Source organism: Equus caballus, chromosome 9, assembly GCF_041296265.1.
Source record: "Equus caballus isolate H_3958 breed thoroughbred chromosome 9, TB-T2T, whole genome shotgun sequence".
NCBI lineage: Eukaryota > Metazoa > Chordata > Mammalia > Perissodactyla > Equidae > Equus > Equus caballus.
This window is the reverse complement of record NC_091692.1, coordinates 98,317,717-98,337,629: the sequence shown is the minus strand read 5'-3', so window position 1 is coordinate 98,337,629 and position 19,913 is coordinate 98,317,717. Positions and strand designations below refer to the sequence as shown.

Genomic DNA, 19,913 nt, shown 5'->3' with positions numbered 1-19,913 from the left:
AGGGTGGGAATGGCTTCTTATTGGCTGAGCTGTGGTGTTTCTCATTGGCTGAGTGTGGAAGCTTCTCATTGGCTGAGCTGTGGTGTTTCTCATTGGCTGAGTGTGGAAGCTTCTCATTGGTTGAGCTGTGGTGTTTCTCATTGGCTGAGTGTGGAAGCTTCTCATTGGCTGGGCTGTGACATTTCCCATTGGCTGAGCTGCAGTGTTTCTCATTGGCTGAGCTGAGGCATTTCTCATTGGCTGAGCTGAAACGTTTCTCATTGGCTGAGCTGTGGTGTTTCTCATTGGCTGGGCTGTTGCCAGGCATGGAGAGAAATCTTCCTTCATAGTAAAGTAGTTGTACTTCCTGTTGAGATGCAAGCACTTGCCTCTTCCTGTTTGGCATAATTGATAGCGTGGAATAGGGGTGAGAGCTCCCCCTATAGGCTTTCTTGACTTCAGTTTAGTTAAGGTTTCTTTTTCTTTTTTTGAGGAAGATTAGCCCTGAACTAACATCTGCTGCCAGTCCTCCTTTTTTTTTTTTTTGCTGAGGAAGACTGGCCCTGAGCTGACATCCGTGCCCATCTTCCTCTACTTTATATGTGGGACGCCTGCCACAGCGTGGCTAGTGAAGCAGTGCTAGGTCTGCACCCGGGATCAGAACCGGCGAACTCCCGGCCGCCAAAGCAGAGCGAGCAAACTTAACTGGAGTGCCACCCAGGCCGGGCCTAGGTTTCTTTTATGAATTTCCAGTTTTTAAGTCCCAGGCCGGTCCAGGGTACCTCGGGCGAGTCCCTGCCAAGTGAGGGGCGGTCTGCTTAGCTGTGCGTGGCCCTGGCTCCAAGGTCCTCAAAGTGGACGACGGTGCCAGGCCTGGGAGGGAGCAGTGAGCAAGCCCGGGGAGAGGGGCTCCCGTCGGAGCGGGGAGGACCGGCAAACCCTGGCCGCCGGGCCGGGCGCCGCGCGTCCTCAGCGCACGTGTGCTGGCGGCGGGGTCGCTCTGCGGAGGGACCGCGGAGCAGAGGCGGGACATGCCATCTCTGCAGGGAGCTTCCTCGACCCTGGACTAGGCGGGCCTCCTCCAAGCTGGCGGCTCTTGCGGCGGGCGTCACTGGAGCGCGTTCGCGGCCGAGCGTCTCTTCCCTCCCGGCCCCACGCTCCAGGCTCGCCCGGCTCACGGCGTCAGCCCCCGGGACGGCGCCTCGCCCACAGCGCCCCCATCCTGGGTCAGGCGGGGGACTCACCTCTGGGTTCTGGGGCGGGAAGGGGCCCCGGGCCCAGCCGGCCCTGCGCCGCCGCATCCCCCGCCCCGCTTCCACCCGGCCGCTGCGTTCCCCCGGCCGCGGTACCTCCGGGTTTCGAGCGAGCTCGGGATCCGGGACCCTGGACGCGGAGCCGCGGCGTCGCCCCGCCCGGCCACCAGGGGCCGCTGTCGCCCCGCAGCCGCTCCACCTCGTGGCGCTGCGCAGGCGCAGGAGCCCGGAACCTCGGCGCTCAGCTTCCGGGCCCGGCCGGGCCGTGTTCGCCGCCGTCCCGGTCCCCCGCGAGCCTGCTCCAGCTGCCAGGTCGGGGCGGGCGGCGCCGGCCGTGGGGGCGGCGGGCTGGGGTCGCGCGGGCGGCCGCGCTCATCCTGCCCTTTGGCCCCGCGCAGCCTGGCTCGGCACCATGTACGCCGTGTACAAGCAGGCGCACCCGCCCACCGGCCTCGAGTTCTCCATGTACTGCAACTTCTTCAACAACAGCGAGCGCAACCTCGTGGTGGCCGGGACCTCGCAGCTCTACGTGTACCGCCTCAACCGCGACGCCGAGGTAGGCGGCCGCGCGGGCCCCGAGGCGTGTCCAGCGCCTGTGCGCCGCCGCCGCGTCCGCCGCCTCTCTTCCCGCTCCCGGTGGGCACGGCCGCCTGCCCCGGCGCGTCTTACCTGTTCTTTTGCTTTTCCAGCAAATTATGTGAACACCTGCCGTGTGCTAGGTGGTAGGAATATAGTGGTGAATAAAACCTGCAGCAACTTGGGGCAGGAGATCGTCCGCAAAATCAATAGACGCCCGTAAACACGCTGGTAGATTGCACCAAGTGCCGCTGAGGAAATGGAGGAGGGAATGAGGGAGGCGGTGGATTTCCAGTTGGTTGATCAGGAGAGCCCCCCAGGCCGAGTAGGCGTTTGTCGGGAAGAACATTCCTGGCAAAAGGAACAAGGCTGGGGGGACAGACTGTTGGCAGGAGTTTTAGTAAAGTGTGATGAACCCATCAGTAGAGGAAATACAGGGGTGCTTTGGTTGTTGGAGAGGAGGCACTTGGTCCAGGAAGGGTTCTTGCAAGAGGCGGCTTCTTATCTGTTCTTGAAGGGCGAGTAAGATTTAGCCAGGCACAAGGATGGGGAGTGGAAGGTGTTCAAGGCAGAAGCAAGAACCTGTGCACAGGCCAGAAGTGATTGAGTGTGGGGAGGGCATGCAGAGTGGGACTGGGTGTAAAGTGGAAGTGGGGTAGGGGGGAGGATTGTTGTTCACAGAGCAGGGAGGAGTCACCAAAGGGTTTGGAGTAGGGGATGATGCAGCCGGCCCATGGGGTCAGAGGGGCAGCCAGAAGGAGGACCATGTTCCTGGGTACCCACTCCAGGACACGTGTGTTTGTTTTTTGCATTAAATGTGTGTACTACTGTACTACTACGTACATGATAAAACGAGCAAAATAAAAAGGATGGAATATCATATAAAGAGAACTTTATAACTGAATGTGTGTCATTAGAAAAAGCCTTAGTTTAAGCCTTTGTGGTACAGCAGTTTGGAGGTCAGTGTTTGGCTTTTGTCAAAATTTCAGTCGAAACTGGAAAGGTGATCTTGCAGAGAAATACTTACAGCTCCACACTGAATGAGAGCATCTTTGTTGTATTTCCTAAACCTGAGGCTGGTTTTTCAGTCCCATCTTCCTATAAAGTTTCCTCTTTCCTGATGCTAGGCAACTTTTAGAGACAAATTGGAAGTTTTTACATCGTTATGTTTTTTACAAATGGGAACACAGCCCACTGGAATTCCATCATTTGTCCTTTCAGCAGATATTTATTAAGCGCCTGTTTTACACAGGCGTCTGGGGAGATGTTGGCGAGCACTACAGTCAGAGAGACCTGCTCTCGTGGCAGTCTTGTTCTCCTGGGTGACAGACCACACACGGCCGGTACAGTCATGTGCTAGAGGTGAAAGTGTTGTGGAAACCAGCAGAGCAGGAGGGGGCAGTGGAGAACCAGGTGCAGTGTTAAATCTTGCCTCCTTGGGAAGCTGAGATTTGAGCAGGTGAGGAGGAACTGATGGAGAGAACCTGGTGAGTATTGGGCGAAGAGATTCCAGACAGAGCCAAGGTCCTAAGGCAGGAGGAGCTGGTATTCAAGGAGGAGCCAAGAGGTGGTGAGTGAGGAAGAGAGAGAGCAGAAGGTCAGAGAGGTAACAGGGTGGGGGTGGGGCATCAGCATAATGACCTTTTGGGCCATTGTAGGAATTGAGCTCTGACTGTGAGGCAAATGGGAGTTAATGTTTTGGCAGAGGGGTGACTTCATCTGACCTGTATTTTGCAAGGGTCACTCTGGCTGCTGTGTTAAAAACAGACTGTAAGCTGGGGGGTCGGGGAGGGGGTGGGGGAGGTGGGTTCGGTCAGGGATACCAGTCAGGAGCACGAGGCAGTGGAGGTGGTGGAAAGCAGTCAGGTTCAGGGCGGACAGGATGCGGGGGTGAGGAGAGGAGCTGAGGGCAACACCAAGGTTTTGCCAGAGTCCAAGTTTTGGTCTGAGCACCTGGAGGGGTGGAGTTGCTGTTATGTGACTGGAGAAGGCTGTGGATGGAATAGGGGTGAGGAGAGGGGATCAGGAGCTCATTTTTGGACGTTGTATTTGTTACTTGTTACTGTGTAACAAGTTGTCTTACAGTTTCTGAGAGTCAGGAAGCAGGAGTCTCTTCGCTGGGTGGCTCCTTTTCAGGATGTCTCAGGAGGTTGCAGTTAGATGTTGGCTGGGGCTGCCATTTTCTGATGGCTCCAATGGGGTTGGAGCGTCTGCCTCCCATTCACTCACTCGGCTGTTGAGAGGAGGCCTCAGTTCCTCACCATGTGGGTCTCTCCACAGGACAGCCGCCCCCAGGTTGAGGGCTGACAGGCAGACCCACCAGGACGGGAGCTGCAGTGTCTTTTTTTTTTTTAAAGATTTTATTTTTTTCCTTTTTCTCCCCAAAGCCCCCCAGTACATAGTTGTATATTCTTCGTTGTGGGTCCTTCTAGTTGTGGCATGTGGGACGCTGCCTCAGCGTGGCTTGATGAGCAGTGCCGTGTCCGCGCCCAGGATTCGAACCAACGAAACACTGGGCCGCCTGCAGCGGAGCGTGGGAACTCAACCACTCGGCCACGGGGCCAGCCCCTGCAGTGTCTTTTTTAAGCTCAACTGTGGGTGGCACACCGTGAGTTCTGCCATATTCTGCAGGTCATGTTGACCAACCCTGGCGCAGCGGGAGGAAGCTGCACAGGGTGTGAATTCTGAGAGGCAGGAGTTATTGGGGCCATCTTGGACACTGGCTACTACAGATATGTTGAGGTGCTGATTCCATGCCGAGGAGGAGCTGAGGGCAGGAGTTTGGAAGTGAGAAGAGGGGTCCAGGCTGGAGCTAGAGTTGGGGTCTTCAGCCTGTGGGTGGCGTTTAGATTCTGAAGCTGGTTGGCTCATCCAGAAGACAGCCACCTGGGCCCTGGGGCTCCCCAGCACTGAAGGTTGAGGAGAAGAGAAGAGGCCATCGAAGAGTTGGAGGAAGTGTGGCCAGGGAGGTGGGAGGAAAGCTGGAGTGGGTCCTGGCAGCCAAGGGAAGGCAGCATATCGGGGGAGGGACCACGCTGTGCGGCCTCAGGTGAGGCCTGAGACCTGGAGGGCCCTGGTGACACTTGAAAGGCAGTCTGTGGCAGGTGGGGATGTGGGCCTGTGGGGTTAAAGAGCCCAGTGGAGAAGGAGAGTTAGTAACATTGACAGCTCTGGAGGAGATTCATGCAAAGGGAGGCAAAGAAATGGCAGGAAAAGAGGTTTTTTTTTTTTTAATTTAATTTAATTTTTTTTTTAAGATTGGCACCTGGGCTAACAACTGTTGCCAATGTTTTTTTTTTTTTTTCTGCTTTATCTCCCCAAACCCCCTCTGTACACAGTTGTATATCTTAGTTGCAGGTCCTTCTAGTTGTGGGATGTGGGACGCCGCCTCAACGTGGCCTGACGAGCGGTGACATGTCCGCTCCCAGGATCCGAACCCTGGGCCGCCGGAGCAGAGCACGCGAACTTAACCACTCGGCCATGGGGCTGGCCCCAGAGGGTTTTTTAATGATGAGTGAGACAGCAGCACATTTATGCAGTGAAGAGAATGAGCAGAGCGTGCCAGCCATGGCACGGCCCTGGCCTACTGAGATCTAAGGAAGATTTTTATATCTTTAAAGAGTTGTAACAAATTCCAAAGCAGGATTCTCAACAGACCAGATGCCGTTGCAAAGCCTCAGTCAGATGTCTGCTCTTTGACCCCTTCCAGGAAAGTTGCCAACTCTTGCACCAGGGAGTAAAGTGTGTGGCAGAGGGAGGTGGAGATGATGGAGGGAGAGGTGGGGAGGGGTCCTCGAGTGGGTGAGAGTGTTTGGGATCAGTCTAGTAATTGCCGTAGAACAAACTGCCCTGGGGCTTCAAACAGCAGTCTCTTACCGTGGCCACGCACATCTGTGAGTCAGTCAGAGTTTGGCCAGGGCACAGCAGGGGCCGTGGGGACTCCTGGCCTCTGCTCTGTGAGGTCTGGGCCCCCACTGGGTGCTTTGAAGGGCTGGAGGCCAGCAGGAGCGTGTCTCTCCCTCCCTCCCCGTCTCTCCCCGCGTGGCTAGCTTGGCTTTTTTGGCAGCATGGTGTCCTCAGGTAGTTAGGCTCCTTACCTGGAGCTCAGACACTAAGGGGGAAGCTGCCAGTCATCACAAGGGCCAGATGCTGGGGGCACGGTGTCACTTCCACCACAGCCTGTCCTTCAGAGCAGCCCTCAGCCCAGATTCAGGAGGGAAGGGATGGCCCCGTCCCGAGGCTGTGTTGAATCTGCCCTAGGGAATCGAGTGCAGTGCAGGCGGCTGCTGCAGTGAACCGCTCACCCTGGAGACAGGAGGGAAGCAGAGAGTGTGGGAGCAGATGGTGGGGGTGGGCTGTGTGGCTGGTACCTCAGTCCTCTGGGCGAGGCAGGAGGCAAGGGCAGCTGAGCGAGAGGAGGGCGAGCTGCTCTGCAGAGAGCGGAGAAGCTGTGTGTGGGAGGTGGACGAGTGCGTGGCCTGGGGCAGCTGTAGTGTGACAGCTGGGCAGCAGGAAAGGCCCCTGTGACCTTTGGGAGGAAAAAACGTACAGCACTTTATTGAAATTAAGAAAAGAACTGAGTAAGTGGAAAATATATCATGGTTAGGAATGGGAAGTCTGAATAGTATAGCGATGTCAGCCCTCCCCAAATTAACCCGTCAATTCATTGTCCTTCCTTGCAAAGTTTCAATAAAGTTTCTCATTAGATTTAATAATCTGATTCTCAGATTTACATAGAAGAGCCAAAAGTCAAGAATATCCAAGATAATTTTAAAGATGAATAAGATGGGGCACTTGCCCTACAGGATCATCAAGAATAGTGTGTGTTTTAAAGCTGCGCTATTAGGTACACACAAGACAAATTTAGAATAATATTTCACTTTGAGCTGACCTTCTTATCATGAAGTGTCCTCTTTTCTCTCTGATGCTTTTTCTTTCAGATCCGCATTGTCCAGTAGTAATGTGCTACCTCAGCTTCCTTTTCTGTAAGTCCTTGCACGGAATGTCTTTTGAAAATCTGTCCTTCTGTTTACGGTGACTAGGTACAGATGGCTGGGTGTGGACCGCCCCTCAGTGTGTCTTCTCGGGGCGGGGGGTTTGTCCACGTGTGACGTCATTTCTCCTGCAGCGGGGTGACCACTGTCTTGGTCTGTGACTTTCTGTCTGTTGTTCCTTCATTCTCCTTTTTCCTTCTTCTCTGTGTTTTGGATCAGTCTGGTATTTTCATTTCATTTTATCTTCTCTATTGGTTTTTCGTTGCATCTTGTATTATCTTCTAATTAGTTTCTTTAGAGATTACCACAGGCTTCCCTGTTTTATCACAGTCTGGCTCAAATGAGTCCTTTTGCCCCAAATGACACAAAATCCTTGTGACGCTTCAGCCCTTTTACCCTGTACTCTTTGTTCTGCTGTGCAGGTTTTACTTCTGCATATGTTGTATGCCTGGAAAACATTATTGTTGTTGTTTTTAGTATTTCAGTTTTACACAATTTCAGACTCACAGCAAAGTTGCAAGAAGAGCACAGAGATTTCCTCTGTACCTTTACCCAGGGCCCCAAATGTGAACATTTTCTGTTCCTCTGTCTCTTTCCTGAACCTGGATAGTAAGTTAGACAGGAGGTCCCTTGGCTCCTAGAGGTCATCGTGGTGGGTGCATCGCGACAGCATGACAGTCTCTTGCAGAACCACAAAACAATGATATGAGTCAAGATGGTGACACTGATATAAGTCTAGGCCAGTCAGATCTGGCCACTTTGTCCTAATGATGTTCTTTGTAGCAAAAGAAGTGCCTTGATGTCCCATTGTGCAGTCACTGGGGTGCTGGCTTGGATGGCTTGTTTAGGGTGGGTTGGCCAGGTTTCCCACTGTAATGTTATGATTTTTCCTTTGGTAGCTAATAAGGATCTTTTTTTTTTTTTTTTTGAGGAAGATTAGCCCTGAGCTAACATCTGCCAATCCTCCTCTTTTTGCTGAGGAAGACTGGCCCTGAGCTAACATCTGTGCCCATCTTCCTCTACTTTATATGTGGGACGCCTGCCACAGCATGGCTTGCCAAGCGGTCCCATGTCCGCACCCAGGATCCGAACCAGCGAACCCCAGGCTGTTGAAGTGGAATGTGCGCACTTAACTGCTGCGCCACTGGCTGGCCCCGCTAATAAGGATCTTACGCGGACTTATTTGGAGGCTGTGTAAATGCTGTCTTACTCCTCAAACTTTCGTCTTCTAGTTCCAGCATCCATTGTTTTGTCAGAATCAGTTATGCTGATGATGGTGGCTCTTGCACTTTTTCTAATCCCACCATTCCTTCTACGTCTGTGGTGGGCTTTTCACCAGAAGGAAGAGCTTTCCTCCCTCTATTTACTTATTCTTTTATTTATGTCATCACAGACTCATGGATTCTTACTTTATTCAGGAGGTTATAATCCTTTTTAGTCATTGGACTTTCAGCCTGAAGATCTTCCTTTATTAATTCTTATAGAGTGTTTCTCCTGGTGGTGAATTTGCTGCGCTTTTCTTTGTGTAAGAGCATCTTTCTTTCAACTTCCTTTTCAAAGGATATTTTCACTGGGTTTAGAATTCTAGTTGACTTTTTTCTTTCAGCTCTTTATTTATTTATTTATTTTGTTTTTTATTTTTTGGCACCTGAGCTAACATCTGTTGTCAATCATCTTCTTCTTTTTTTTCTTCTTCTCCCTAAGCCCCCCTGGTACATAGTTGTATATTCTAGTCGTAGGTCCTTCTGGTTGTGCATGTGGGATGCCGCCTCAGCATGGCCTGATGAGCGCTGCCATGTCTGCGCCCAGGATCTGAACCAACAAAACTCCGGGCCGCTTAAGCGGAGCGCGCAAACTTAACCACTCAGCCACGGGGCTGGCCCCCTCTTTCAGCTCTTTAAAGATGTTATTCAACGGTCTCTGGCTTGTACAGTATCCGTTCAAAACCAGCTTTTAGGAAGGTGACGTCTCTTTTTTCCTGTGGCCACTTTTAAGATGTTTTGTTTTTGTTTTTCTGTCTTTTGACTGTGATGTGCTTGGTTGTAGTCTTCTTTGTATTTATCCTGCTTTGGGATTTGATGACCTTCTTGAATCTGTGGATTGATGCTTTTCATCAGTTTTGGAAAATTTTTGGTCAACATTTCCTCATTTATTGATTCTGTCCTTCCCTCCCTCCTTCCTTCCAGGATGCCAATAGTATGTTAGTCCATCTGACTGTGTCCACGCATCTCTTAAAATCCTTTTGCATTTTCACTCTTGTCTTGCAGGTGTACTGAGGTGCAGTTGGTCTCTGTGTGTTGACCTTGTACCTGGCAAGGGGAGACCGTGTGTCCTGGGCTGGTCCGATCCGTTTTCCTCCAAGTGCAGTGTTGCGTAGATAACCTTTATTCACTTAAGGAAGTTGCATTCATGGGTTGCTAAGAATTTTTATCATGAATGGGTCTAGGATTTTATCAAATGCTTTTTTATATCCGTTGAAACGACACACGTTTCTTCTTAATTTTGATAGTATGTGAATCGTAGCGACGGGCATTCTTGTGGTAAACTAGTTTCACATTCCTGGAATAGCTCAGTTTGGTTGTGATGTAGTGTGCTTTTCGCATGTCACTGGGCTCATTTGCAGGTATTTTGAGGAGTTTGGTGTAACTTCCTGTCTCACCTGCCTGTGCACTGTTGGTGCTGGAGGTGCCGTCAGCCTGGGGTCAGGCTGTTTTTGTTTTGTTTTTGTTTTCTTTGGTGTTCTTGAAGTTTACCATTATTTCTGAAACTTTTGATAGAATTCTCTGGCAAAATCCTTGGCCTAGGGTTTTCTTTGTGGTTGTGAAATAGGTATTGGGTGTATAAAATGCCCTTTCTGTTCTTATTGAGTTAATTATATGGCTTATCTCAAGCAGCTTTTTTCAGGATGCTTTCCCCATAGTACAAGTGTATTATTAAAAAGGACCTTTTTTTACTCATTATTAAAACTTTGCCTTGAACAGATGACATATAAATGTGTTTGTCAGTTTGTTTTAAATAACTACTTAGTAGCAAAGAACAAACAGCCTGTTATCATCGTGAAAGGGTAATGAGACTTGGAGCCTTTGTTTTTCTATGAAAGAAAAATGAGCAACTGAATGTAGCCAGTGATCACACCCACCCTCTGCATGGTGCAGAAGGTGGCCACGCTTACTCCGGTTTCATTACCGAAGATGAGAGAGGCTCTGCAGTTTGTGTAACTCGGTCCAGACATCCTCCTGCCCTGGGGAAGGTACTCGGCAGGACATGGGATAGGGCGAGGGCCACCGCCCCGGCCTTGGGGTCATTCTGTGCCCGCATGCCCAGTCCAGGCTCAGCGGGGCCCCCTCGTTGTCAGCCAAGCTGAGGGTTCCTTCTTCAGAGCAGTCACTTGTAATTGGCAGCTAGCGGCAGCCCTTGGCTCAGGCTGGAAGCCCAGCTTGTAAAGTGCCACCTGCGCAGTGGCCGGGCCCAGGCGTGAGTCTGTGGAGGCACAGCCAGGCTGGCGTTCTCCCAGCGTTGGGGCAGGCTGCTGGGGAAGCTGTGAGGGGAGCTTCCTGAGGAGGAGCCCTGTGGCCCCTTGGGGGCCCAGGGTGTGAGTGCGAGTTTGTGCACGTTTGGCTGGGGTGTGCACGGCTATCTCCAGAAGTGCCTGGTTGCATGCTCCCCACTGCAGTGAGGGTTCAGACAGGGTTCCTGGTGGCAGTGCTGGCCCTGGGCCGTCTTTTCCCGTCGTCCCTCCGTGAAGTGGGGCTGCTGGTGGCAGTGCTGTCCCTGGGCCGTCTTTTCCCGTCGTCCCTCCGGGAAGTGGGGCTGCTGGTGGCAGTGCTGGCCCTGGGCCGTCTTTTCCCGTCGTCCCTCCGTGAAGTGGGGCTGCTGGTGGCAGTGCTGTCCCTGGGCCGTCTTTTCCCGTCGTCCCTCCGGGAAGTGGGGCTGCTGGTGGCAGTGCTGGCCCTGGGCCGTCTTTTCCCGTCATCCCTCCGGGAAGTGGGGCTGCTGGTGGCAGCAGTGTGGCCCTTTACTGCCCTCCCTCTTCCTCCCTCCAGGCGCCAACCAAGAATGACAGGAATGCAGGTGAGCTCAGGGGTGGCTGCCCCACACCTGGGGGTGTGGGTGGCTGGGGTGCGGGGCCCAGACCCGTACCCACTGGCCTCTCCCCCAGAGGGGAAGGCCCACCGGGAGCACCGAGAAAAGTTGGAGCTCGTGGCTTCCTTCTCCTTCTTTGGCAACGTCATGTCCATGGCCAGCGTGCAGCTGGCGGGCGCCAAGCGGGATGCCCTGCTCTTGAGCTTCAAGGATGCCAAGGTGGGTGGTGCGCTTGGAGGGGGGAGCAGGTGGGGGAGGCCTGCTGGGGGGTCAGGGGCACGGTGGTGGGTTGTAGGGGGTGGTGCTGGGCAGGGCTGTGGTGAGCAGGCTGTTCTGACACTCCGCCATCCCAGCTGTCCGTGGTGGAGTATGACCCAGGCACCCATGACCTGAAGACCCTGTCTCTGCACTACTTTGAGGAGCCTGAGCTGCGGGTAGGGCCACCCCTCCCCACCACTGTCCCCCGCCCTCTAGCCCCAGCCGGTCGCATCCCTGGGGTCTCCTGCCCTGTGGCTGGCCTGATGCCCCTCTGCCCCCAGGACGGGTTTGTGCAGAATGTGCACACGCCACGGGTGCGGGTGGACCCCGATGGGCGCTGTGCGGCCATGCTCATCTACGGCACGCGGCTGGTGGTCCTGCCCTTCCGGAGGGAGAGCCTGGCTGAGGAGCACGAGGGGCTCATGGGTGAGGGGTGAGTGCTGGGGCAGGGGAGGGGCTGCCTGAGCCCAACTTCCCTCCTCCCTGCACCCCTCTGGCCACTGAAGCCCCTTGCCCACCAGGCAGAGGTCCAGCTTCCTGCCCAGCTACATCATCGACGTGCGGGCCCTGGACGAGAAGCTTCTCAACATTGTTGACCTGCAGTTCCTGCACGGCTACTACGAGCCCACCCTGCTCATCCTGTTCGAGCCCAACCAGACCTGGCCTGGGTGAGGGGCCTCTGCTGTGGGCTGCAGCTGCCTCAACCTGGGGCGGGGCCTGCTCAGGGAAGGGAGATGCTGAGGCGGGTCCTAGTGGGGTCAGGACCCTGCCACCCAGCCCTTGGAGCACTGTGATTGGCCCCCTGACTGACCCACCTGCTGTGGCCCCAGGCGGGTGGCTGTGCGGCAGGACACGTGTTCCATCGTGGCCATTTCACTGAACATCACGCAGAAGGTCCACCCTGTCATCTGGTCCCTCACCAGCCTGCCCTTCGACTGCACCCAGGCCCTTGCTGTGCCCAAGCCCATAGGTGAGGGCTGCGTGTGTGTGGGGGGGTGGTAGTATGGAGGGCACTGTGCCTCACCTACCTGTGTGTCCACCTTCAGGTGGGGTGGTGGTCTTTGCTGTCAACTCACTGCTGTACCTGAACCAGAGTGTCCCTCCATACGGCGTGGCTCTCAACAGCCTCACCACCGGCACCACTGCCTTCCCCCTGCGTGAGTGTGGGTGGGGGCAGGGCTGAGGGGTGGGTCTGGGGGGCAGGGATGGGGCACTTAGTGAGTCCCTCTGACTGTCCTGCCCAGGCACCCAGGAGGGCGTGCGGATCACTCTCGACTGTGCCCAGGCGGCCTTCATCTCCTATGACAAGATGGTCATCTCCCTCAAGGGTGGCGAGATGTGAGTTCTCCCCACCTTCAGTAAGCCTTGCCCCCTCAGCACCCCTATGCCCAGCTCGGTGTCCCCCCAGTGAGCCCTGCCCCCTCAGCATCCCTCCCTGGTGAGCCCTGCCCCCAGCTCAGTGTCCCCACTCCCGGCAGCTACGTGCTGACCCTCATCACCGATGGCATGCGTAGCGTCCGCGCCTTCCACTTCGACAAGGCTGCCGCCAGTGTCCTCACCACCAGTGTGAGTTGGGACTAGGTGGGGGGCCCTGGGTTTGGGCCTGGCCCCACCCTCACTGCCGACCCACCCTCAGATGGTTACCATGGAGCCCGGGTACCTGTTCCTTGGCTCTCGCCTGGGCAACTCCCTCCTCCTCAAGTACACGGAGAAGCTGCAGGAGCCCCCAGCCAGTGCTGTCCGCGAGGCCGCTGAGAAGGTAGGTGCCTGGGGCCTGTCAGGACACTACCCCTTGAGCAGGGGTGCCTCAGAGGGCTGCTCACTGCTCCCTCCTGCCTCACAGGAAGAGCCTCCCTCAAAGAAGAAGCGAGTGGACTCCACAGTGGGCTGGTCAGGTGAGGGCTGGGGCTGGATGGGGAGGGCCGAGGGCTGGGTGACCAGGGTGGGCTCAGACAGGCTCTCCACGTGCTGCAGGGGGCAAGTCGGTGCCACAGGACGAGGTGGATGAGATCGAGGTGTACGGCAGCGAGGCCCAGTCTGGCACACAGCTGGCCACTTACTCCTTTGAGGTGAGGCTGGGCACAGAGGGGGCACCCCCACCCTGGCCAGCCCGCCTTACCACTGCTGTGCCTGCAGGTGTGTGACAGCATCCTCAACATCGGACCCTGTGCTAACGCGGCCATGGGCGAGCCCGCCTTCCTCTCTGAAGAGGTGCCTGCGGTGAGGGGAAGAGGAGGGGGATGGTGTTCACACAGTGGCGGAGTCCCGTCCTCACCCCAAGCCCCTGTGCAGTTTCAGAACAGCCCCGAGCCAGACTTGGAGATCGTGGTGTGCTCCGGTTACGGGAAGAATGGGGCCCTGTCAGTGCTGCAGGTGTGTGGGGTTGGGTGGGGTTGGCGCCTCCTAGGTGCAACCTGGGTGGGCTGATACCCCCATTGTCATTCCAGAAGAGCATCCGGCCCCAGGTGGTGACAACCTTTGAACTTCCTGGCTGCTATGACATGTGGACGGTCATCGCCCCTGTACGGAAGGAGCAGGTAGGAACATCTGGGCTGTCAGGGAGGCCCCAAGGGGGCGGATGACCCCTCACTGCCCTCCCTGCGGACTGTGTGGGGGCTGCCTGGAGGCAGCTGGGCCCGGGACAGGGCTCTGCTGTGCCGGTTGAGGCACTGCATCTGCTGGCTTGCGCTGACTTGGCCGTGGGGTCTGTCCGGGTTGAGAGTCTCCCCTTGTCTCCAAGCATGCCTGGCTGGGCAGTGGGCTTCCTGCTCTTTTTGCCTTCACAGGAGGAGACCCCCAAGGGTGAGGGGACAGAGCAGGAGCCCAGCGCTCCTGAAGCAGATGATGACGGGCGAAGACATGGGTTCCTTATTCTGAGCCGGGAAGACTCCACTATGGTGAGGGGTGGGGGTCTGGCAGTGTGGGGCAGGGTTCCCCCAGGTGAGGAGTGCACCTCACCCACTGTTGCCCACAGATCCTGCAGACGGGGCAGGAAATCATGGAGCTGGACACCAGTGGCTTTGCCACGCAGGGCCCCACAGTCTTTGCTGGCAATATCGGTGACAATCGCTACATCGTGCAAGTGTCGCCGCTCGGCATCCGCCTGTTGGAAGGAGGTGGGCTGGGCGGGAGAGCCGGTGTCCGCGGGTGGTACATGCTGATTACCCTGTGCTGACCGTCCTGTGCCCTCAGTGAACCAGCTGCACTTCATCCCCGTGGACCTGGGTTCCCCCATCGTGCAGTGTGCTGTGGCCGACCCCTACGTGGTTATCATGAGTGCTGAGGGCCATGTCACCATGTTCCTGCTCAAGAGCGACTCATATGGGGGCCGCCACCACCGCCTGGCGCTGCACAAACCCCCGCTGCACCACGTAGGCCCCCTCCTCCATCCCTGGGGCCTGGGGTCGTTGTCCGTGCCCACTACTGACCCCTGCCCCCGTCCCTGCAGCAGTCCAAGGTGATCACGCTCTGCGTGTACCGTGATGTCAGCGGCATGTTCACCACCGAGAGCCGCCTGGGAGGGGCCCGCGATGAGCTGGGGGGCCGCAGTGGCTTGGAGGCGGAGGGCCAGGGCTCGGAGACCAGGTGCGTGGAGGGCCGGGGTGCAGGCCAGGGCTGGGCTTCTGCGGCAGGCTGCCTGTGACGAGTCTGCCGGCCCCCAGCCCCACAGTGGATGATGAGGAGGAGATGCTGTACGGGGACTCGGGCTCCCTCTTCAGCCCCAGCAAGGAGGAGGCCCGCAGGAGCAGCCAGCCCCCTGCAGACCGGGACCCCACCCCCTTCCGGGCCGACCCCACCCACTGGTGTCTGCTGGTGCGGGAGAACGGAACCATGGAGGTGGGTGGCGCCCTGTGCCCAGCGCAGCTTCCTGCCCCCAACCCCACCTGCCCCTGCTAACCCCACTCCCCCCACAGATCTACCAGCTCCCTGACTGGCGGCTGGTGTTCTTGGTGAAGAACTTTCCCGTGGGGCAGCGGGTCCTGGTAGACAGTTCCTTCGGTCAGCCGACCACACAGGGCGAGGCCCGAAAGGAGGAGGCCACGCGCCAGGGCGAGCTGCCCCTCGTCAAGGAGGTGCTGCTGGTGGCACTGGGGAGCCGCCAGAGCAGGCCTTACCTGCTGGTGAGCACAGGCCAGTGGCCACCCCTCACTGACCCCTCCCTGCCCCCCGTGGCCACACACTGCAGCCACCTCCCTGACGACCCCACGCTGCCCCCCAGGTGCACGTGGACCAGGAGCTGCTCATCTACGAGGCCTTCCCCCACGACTCGCAGCTCGGCCAGGGGAACCTCAAAGTCCGCTTTAAGAAGGTGCCGGGGCCGGGCCGGGCCGAGCCGAGCTGGGCGGGGCTGAGGGAGGGGCAGGGGAGAATCTGGCCCTGACGGCAGCCCCTGCCCCAGGTCCCCCACAACATCAACTTCCGTGAGAAGAAGCCAAAGCCGTCCAAGAAGAAGGCAGAAGGCGGCGGCGCCGAGGAGGGTGTTGGGGCCCGCGGCCGCGTGGCGCGGTTCCGCTACTTTGAGGACATTTATGGCTACTCGGGGGTAGGCTGGTGGCTTGACGGGAGTCCAGAGGGGGGCAGATGGGGCCTGTTCCCAGCAGCCTCTTCATGGTGCCCTCCCCCAGGTATTCATCTGTGGCCCCTCACCCCACTGGCTCCTGGTGACCGGCCGAGGGGCCCTGCGGCTGCACCCCATGGGCATTGATGGCCCCATTGACTCCTTTGCTCCATTCCACAATGTTAACTGCCCCCGAGGCTTCCTGTACTTCAACAGACAGGTAGGGAGGCCCCAGGGCTGGTGGAGCCTCACGTGGCCCCAGCCTGGTTCCCTCTGACACTTGTCAGTGCTGCCGGAGGCAGGACCAGGTGCTGGGGCCCCGGATGGGAGGCCTTCGATGGCTGGGGACAGGGGGAACCCTGGGCTGCACGTAGAGGATTGGGGGTAAATAGAGGGTAGGGGGGTCAAGGCCAAGGAGGTGAAACCTGGGGCTTCACACTGGGGGGAGGTTTGAGGACGGGGCAGTTGGGAGTGGAGGCTGCAGCCCACCAGGGCACCTGCCTGGACAGCTGGGGTCCAGTGACTGCTCTGTGGGCTTCAACTCCAGCTCTGCCCCTTAGGCACTGTGTGACTCTAGGTGAGGCTCTCACCTGATCTGAGCCTCAATTTTCTCTTCCTTGACATCAAGATAAGAGCAGTGACCCCCTGGGCCACTCTGAGGACTCAGTGATGGTGTGGCAAGTGCTTTGCAGGTGCTCACGCCCTTAGGACTACAGGTGAAGGAGATCACTCTGGGCTCTGGCAGGGGCTCCCTTGCCTGTTTGTCAGAGCCTGGTGTGGCCCGTGTGTGGGCAGCCGTTTGCCTGCAGCTCCCAACGCCATCCAGGCCTGGCCCTGCCTTGCCCTGGCCCAGACCACAGCTGTGGCCAGCGTCCCAGCCCTGGGCGAGCCTGGGAGAAGGGCCCGGAAGCCCACAAAGCACAGGATAGCAAGCTGCGGCCTCTCTCAGGCCTCACGTGGACACAGCAGCCCCTTGCCCACCCCACTCCAACAGAGCTGAGAGCTCATCCCAGGGAGCCCTTGGAGGCCTGGGTCACCTGTCTTCCCTGATGCCAGGCCTCACTGAGCCCCTCCCCCCTGCCCCTAGGGCGAGCTGAGGATCAGCGTCCTGCCTGCCTACTTGTCCTACGATGCCCCGTGGCCTGTCAGGAAGATCCCCCTGCGCTGTACAGCCCACTATGTGGCTTACCACGTGGAGTCCAAGGTCTGACCCCTCCACCAAGGCCGGGGCCCTTCTGGGCCTGGCCTCTGGCATGTGACACCCTCCACTCCCCCAGGTGTATGCTGTCGCCACCAGCACCAACACACCATGCACGCGCATCCCGCGCATGACGGGCGAGGAGAAGGAGTTTGAGACCATCGAGAGAGGTGCGAGACGCCCAGAGCTGGGCCTGTTCTTGGGGCTCCCCCACCCTGACTGTCACCCCTTTGTCCCTGCAGATGACCGGTACATCCACCCCCAGCAGGAGGCCTTCTCCATCCAGCTCATCTCCCCAGTCAGCTGGGAAGCCATCCCCAACGCCAGGTGAGGTTGTGCCTGGGCGGGGGCTGGCAGCTGGCCCAGGGTTGTATCCTGACCCAGCCTCATGCAGGATCGAGCTGGAGGAGTGGGAGCATGTGACGTGCATGAAGACAGTGTCGCTGCGCAGTGAGGAGACCGTGTCAGGCCTCAAGGGCTACGTGGCCGCTGGGACTTGCCTCATGCAGGGGGAGGAGGTCACGTGCCGCGGGCGGGTAAGGGGCTGGGGGTGGTGGCAGGCAGTGCCCAGCATCCCCTGTGCTGTCCCCACATTTCGCTCCCCACCCCTGGCAGATTCTGATCATGGACGTGATTGAGGTGGTGCCCGAGCCTGGCCAGCCCCTGACCAAGAACAAGTTCAAGGTCCTGTATGAGAAGGAACAGAAGGGCCCCGTGACTGCGCTGTGCCATTGCAATGGCCACCTGGTGTCGGCCATTGGCCAGAAGGTGTGCCCCTGCTCCCCCCGCCCTGCCCTGCGTCAGCCTGCTGCCCACCACTCACTGCCCACCCCCTCCCCCTAGATCTTCCTGTGGAGCCTACGGGCCAGTGAGCTGACGGGCATGGCTTTCATCGACACCCAGCTCTACATCCACCAGATGATCAGCGTCAAGAACTTCATCCTGGCTGCGGACGTCATGAAGAGCATCTCACTGCTGCGCTACCAGGAGGAGAGCAAGACGCTGAGCCTCGTGTCCCGGGTACCCGGAGGGGCCTGAGCGGTGTGTGTGGCGTGGGTGCTGGCTCCAGGGCTGACCCTGAAGTCCCTTCCCTCCCTCTCCCCAGGATGCCAAACCCCTAGAAGTGTACAGCGTGGACTTCATGGTGGACAACGCCCAGCTGGGCTTCCTGGGTGAGTGCAAGGTCTGAGGGCTAGGGTGCCTGAGACTTTGGGGATGGCTGGGGCTGACTCTGGGCTCTGTTCCCCAGTGTCTGACCGCGACCGCAACCTCATGGTGTACATGTACCTGCCGGAAGGTGAGTGCTCCCTCCTCCCCTCTGCTGGGCGGGAGGCTGGGCGGGCAGTGACCTGAGGTCCTTCTGGCCCAGCCAAGGAGAGCTTCGGGGGTATGCGCCTGCTGCGCCGGGCGGACTTCCATGTGGGTGCCCACGTGAACACCTTCTGGAGGACTCCATGCCGGGGGGCTGCCGAGGGGCCCAGCAAGAAGTCAGTTGTGTGGGAGAACAAGCACATCACGTGGTTCGGTGAGTGCCAGGGAGGATGGGGCCAGGGAGGAACAGGCCGGGGTGTGGTGAGGGGTCGGTCAGGCTCACACTGTTCCCCACAGCCACACTGGACGGCGGCATTGGGCTCCTGCTGCCCATGCAGGAGAAGACCTACCGGCGGCTGCTAATGCTGCAGAACGCACTGACCACCATGCTGCCCCACCACGCCGGCCTCAACCCCCGTGCCTTCCGGTGACTGTCCCACCAGTCTGCCACCACCCCTCCTGCTTCCCCCCACCCCTGGTCTATCCTGACTCCCCACTGCCCACACACCTCCCCCAGGATGCTGCACGTGGACCGGCGCATCCTACAGAACGCTGTGCGTAACGTCCTGGATGGGGAGCTGCTCAACCGCTACCTGTACCTGAGCACCATGGAGCGCGGCGAGCTGGCCAAGAAGATCGGCACCACGCCCGACATCGTGAGCCAGCCACAGCCTCACCCTGCCCTCACCCACCCTCAGCCCACCCCGCTCTTACCCCACTCCCTCTCCCCACAGATCCTGGATGACCTGTTGGAAACAGATCGTGTCACCGCCCACTTCTAGACCCTGGACGCTGCCCCCACGCCCCTTTTGTACAAAACATGAGGAAAAAGATTTGTTTGATTTGAGAGGAACATGTGGTCATTGCAGGGCCTCCTGCCTTAGTCGTGGTCAGAGCCCCACAGCCCCCCACTTCAGGACACGGTTGCTTCAATGCCCCAGGTTTTATGGCGTCCACACCTCCAGCCCTGGCCAGCTCCATCGGCCTGAGGCTGGGCGCACTGCTGGCCCTGGGCAGGCTTTGCGGTCTTCCTGCCCTGGGCTCCCTAGGTCTCCAGGAACTCATAGAGCCCCTCGGGCTTCGGCATGAGGCCCAGGTGGACCAGGACTCGAACCAGGAGGGCGGTGAGCCGCATCGACAGGGTCTCCAGCCTGGGGTGGGTGAAGGGGTCGCAGGTTGGTGGGCAGCAGGCCCTGGTCCCCCACCCGCTGGCCCCCTCCTGTCCACTTGCCTCAGGGCCACTTCAAACTTGAACGTCTCCCAGATGACCTTGACCTGGCGAAGGAGCCTGGCACCACAGACCTTCTGGTATGCTGTGCCTCCCACCAAGCGGCTCCAGCCCCTGACCGCACTGCAGGGAGACACAGTCAGCCTGGCCCAGCCCTGCCCGCCCTCCTCACCCCCCAGGCGCCCCACAGCACCCACCTCTTGGCCATGAGGAAGTAGCGGTCGACGGGGGCGCCAAGGGTGGTGTTGATGGCGCGCACAGTGTTGATGTTGCGCAGCACGAGCAGCATGGGCCGAGGCAGCGCCTTGAGCACGCCCATGATGTCCTCGAAGTGCTCCCGCGCCATGTCCTGCATGTAGGCCGCCTCCTCACGGCTCAGTAGGTGCGACCGCCACAGCTGCCCCAGGCGCACAGGCCGCTGCATGAGCACCTCAGAGAACAGGAAGTAGTCTGGGGGTGGGCTGAGCCAGGGCTG

The 19,913-nt window shown here is 58.1% G+C and overlaps 2 protein-coding genes across 5 annotated transcripts in view; one reads left to right on the top strand and one right to left on the bottom strand.

The window, feature by feature from the left end:
• The first annotated feature begins 859 nt into the window (after positions 1 to 859).
• Positions 860 to 19,057, top strand: CPSF1 (cleavage and polyadenylation specific factor 1). 3 transcript variants are annotated; one of them, XM_070222601.1, is made up of 39 exons: positions 1,437 to 1,544; positions 1,631 to 1,788; positions 6,749 to 6,793; positions 10,846 to 10,873; positions 10,962 to 11,104; positions 11,239 to 11,319; positions 11,425 to 11,576; positions 11,665 to 11,811; positions 11,974 to 12,113; positions 12,190 to 12,300; positions 12,388 to 12,481; positions 12,622 to 12,709; positions 12,780 to 12,902; positions 12,987 to 13,038; positions 13,118 to 13,212; positions 13,280 to 13,354; positions 13,436 to 13,516; positions 13,591 to 13,680; positions 13,930 to 14,040; positions 14,118 to 14,259; positions 14,336 to 14,514; positions 14,592 to 14,728; positions 14,806 to 14,980; positions 15,058 to 15,264; positions 15,363 to 15,452; positions 15,543 to 15,686; positions 15,769 to 15,921; positions 16,789 to 16,905; positions 16,979 to 17,069; positions 17,142 to 17,226; positions 17,294 to 17,435; positions 17,515 to 17,667; positions 17,743 to 17,919; positions 18,005 to 18,071; positions 18,149 to 18,196; positions 18,269 to 18,424; positions 18,508 to 18,637; positions 18,728 to 18,866; positions 18,945 to 19,057. In XM_070222601.1, exons 5-39 carry the CDS (start codon positions 11,033 to 11,035, stop codon positions 18,990 to 18,992), a joined length of 4,092 nt encoding a protein of 1,363 aa, XP_070078702.1. In that variant the 5' UTR covers positions 1,437 to 1,544; positions 1,631 to 1,788; positions 6,749 to 6,793; positions 10,846 to 10,873; positions 10,962 to 11,032; the 3' UTR covers positions 18,993 to 19,057. The 3 variants fall into 3 exon arrangements, with proteins under 3 accessions (XP_001505047.3, XP_070078702.1, XP_005613423.1); XM_001504997.6 differs by lacking the exon at positions 6,749 to 6,793 and having other exon boundaries at positions 860 to 1,544; XM_005613366.4 differs by lacking the exon at positions 1,437 to 1,544 and having other exon boundaries at positions 1,612 to 1,788.
• The window catches only part of ADCK5 (aarF domain containing kinase 5), a 17,236-nt gene continuing 16,366 nt past the window's right edge, over positions 19,044 to 19,913 (bottom strand). Inside the window, exons 13-15 of one of the 2 annotated variants that reach the window (XM_023649267.2) lie at positions 19,636 to 19,888; positions 19,442 to 19,561; positions 19,044 to 19,361 (exon numbers count right to left, since the gene is read on the bottom strand). In XM_023649267.2, coding sequence (XP_023505035.1) covers positions 19,256 to 19,361; positions 19,442 to 19,561; positions 19,636 to 19,888 — 479 coding nt within the window. In that variant the 3' untranslated portion in view covers positions 19,044 to 19,255. Of the gene's footprint in view, positions 19,367 to 19,441; positions 19,562 to 19,635; positions 19,889 to 19,913 lie in introns of both variants that reach the window. The other variant, XM_070222602.1, reaches the window with a different exon arrangement.

What these genes read in the sequence shown, in the direction of transcription:
- CPSF1 (XM_001504997.6), top strand. Translation starts at nt 1,645, where the DNA reads ATGTACGCCGTGTACAAGCAGGCGCACCCGCCCACCGGCCTCGAGTTC. An exon ending in CCCAACCAGACCTGGCCTGG is followed by an intron (nt 11,812 to 11,973) that starts GTGAGGGGCCTC and finishes CTGTGGCCCCAG; the next exon opens with GCGGGTGGCTGTGCGGCAGG. An exon ending in GTACATGTACCTGCCGGAAG is followed by an intron (nt 18,197 to 18,268) that starts GTGAGTGCTCCC and finishes CTTCTGGCCCAG; the next exon opens with CCAAGGAGAGCTTCGGGGGT.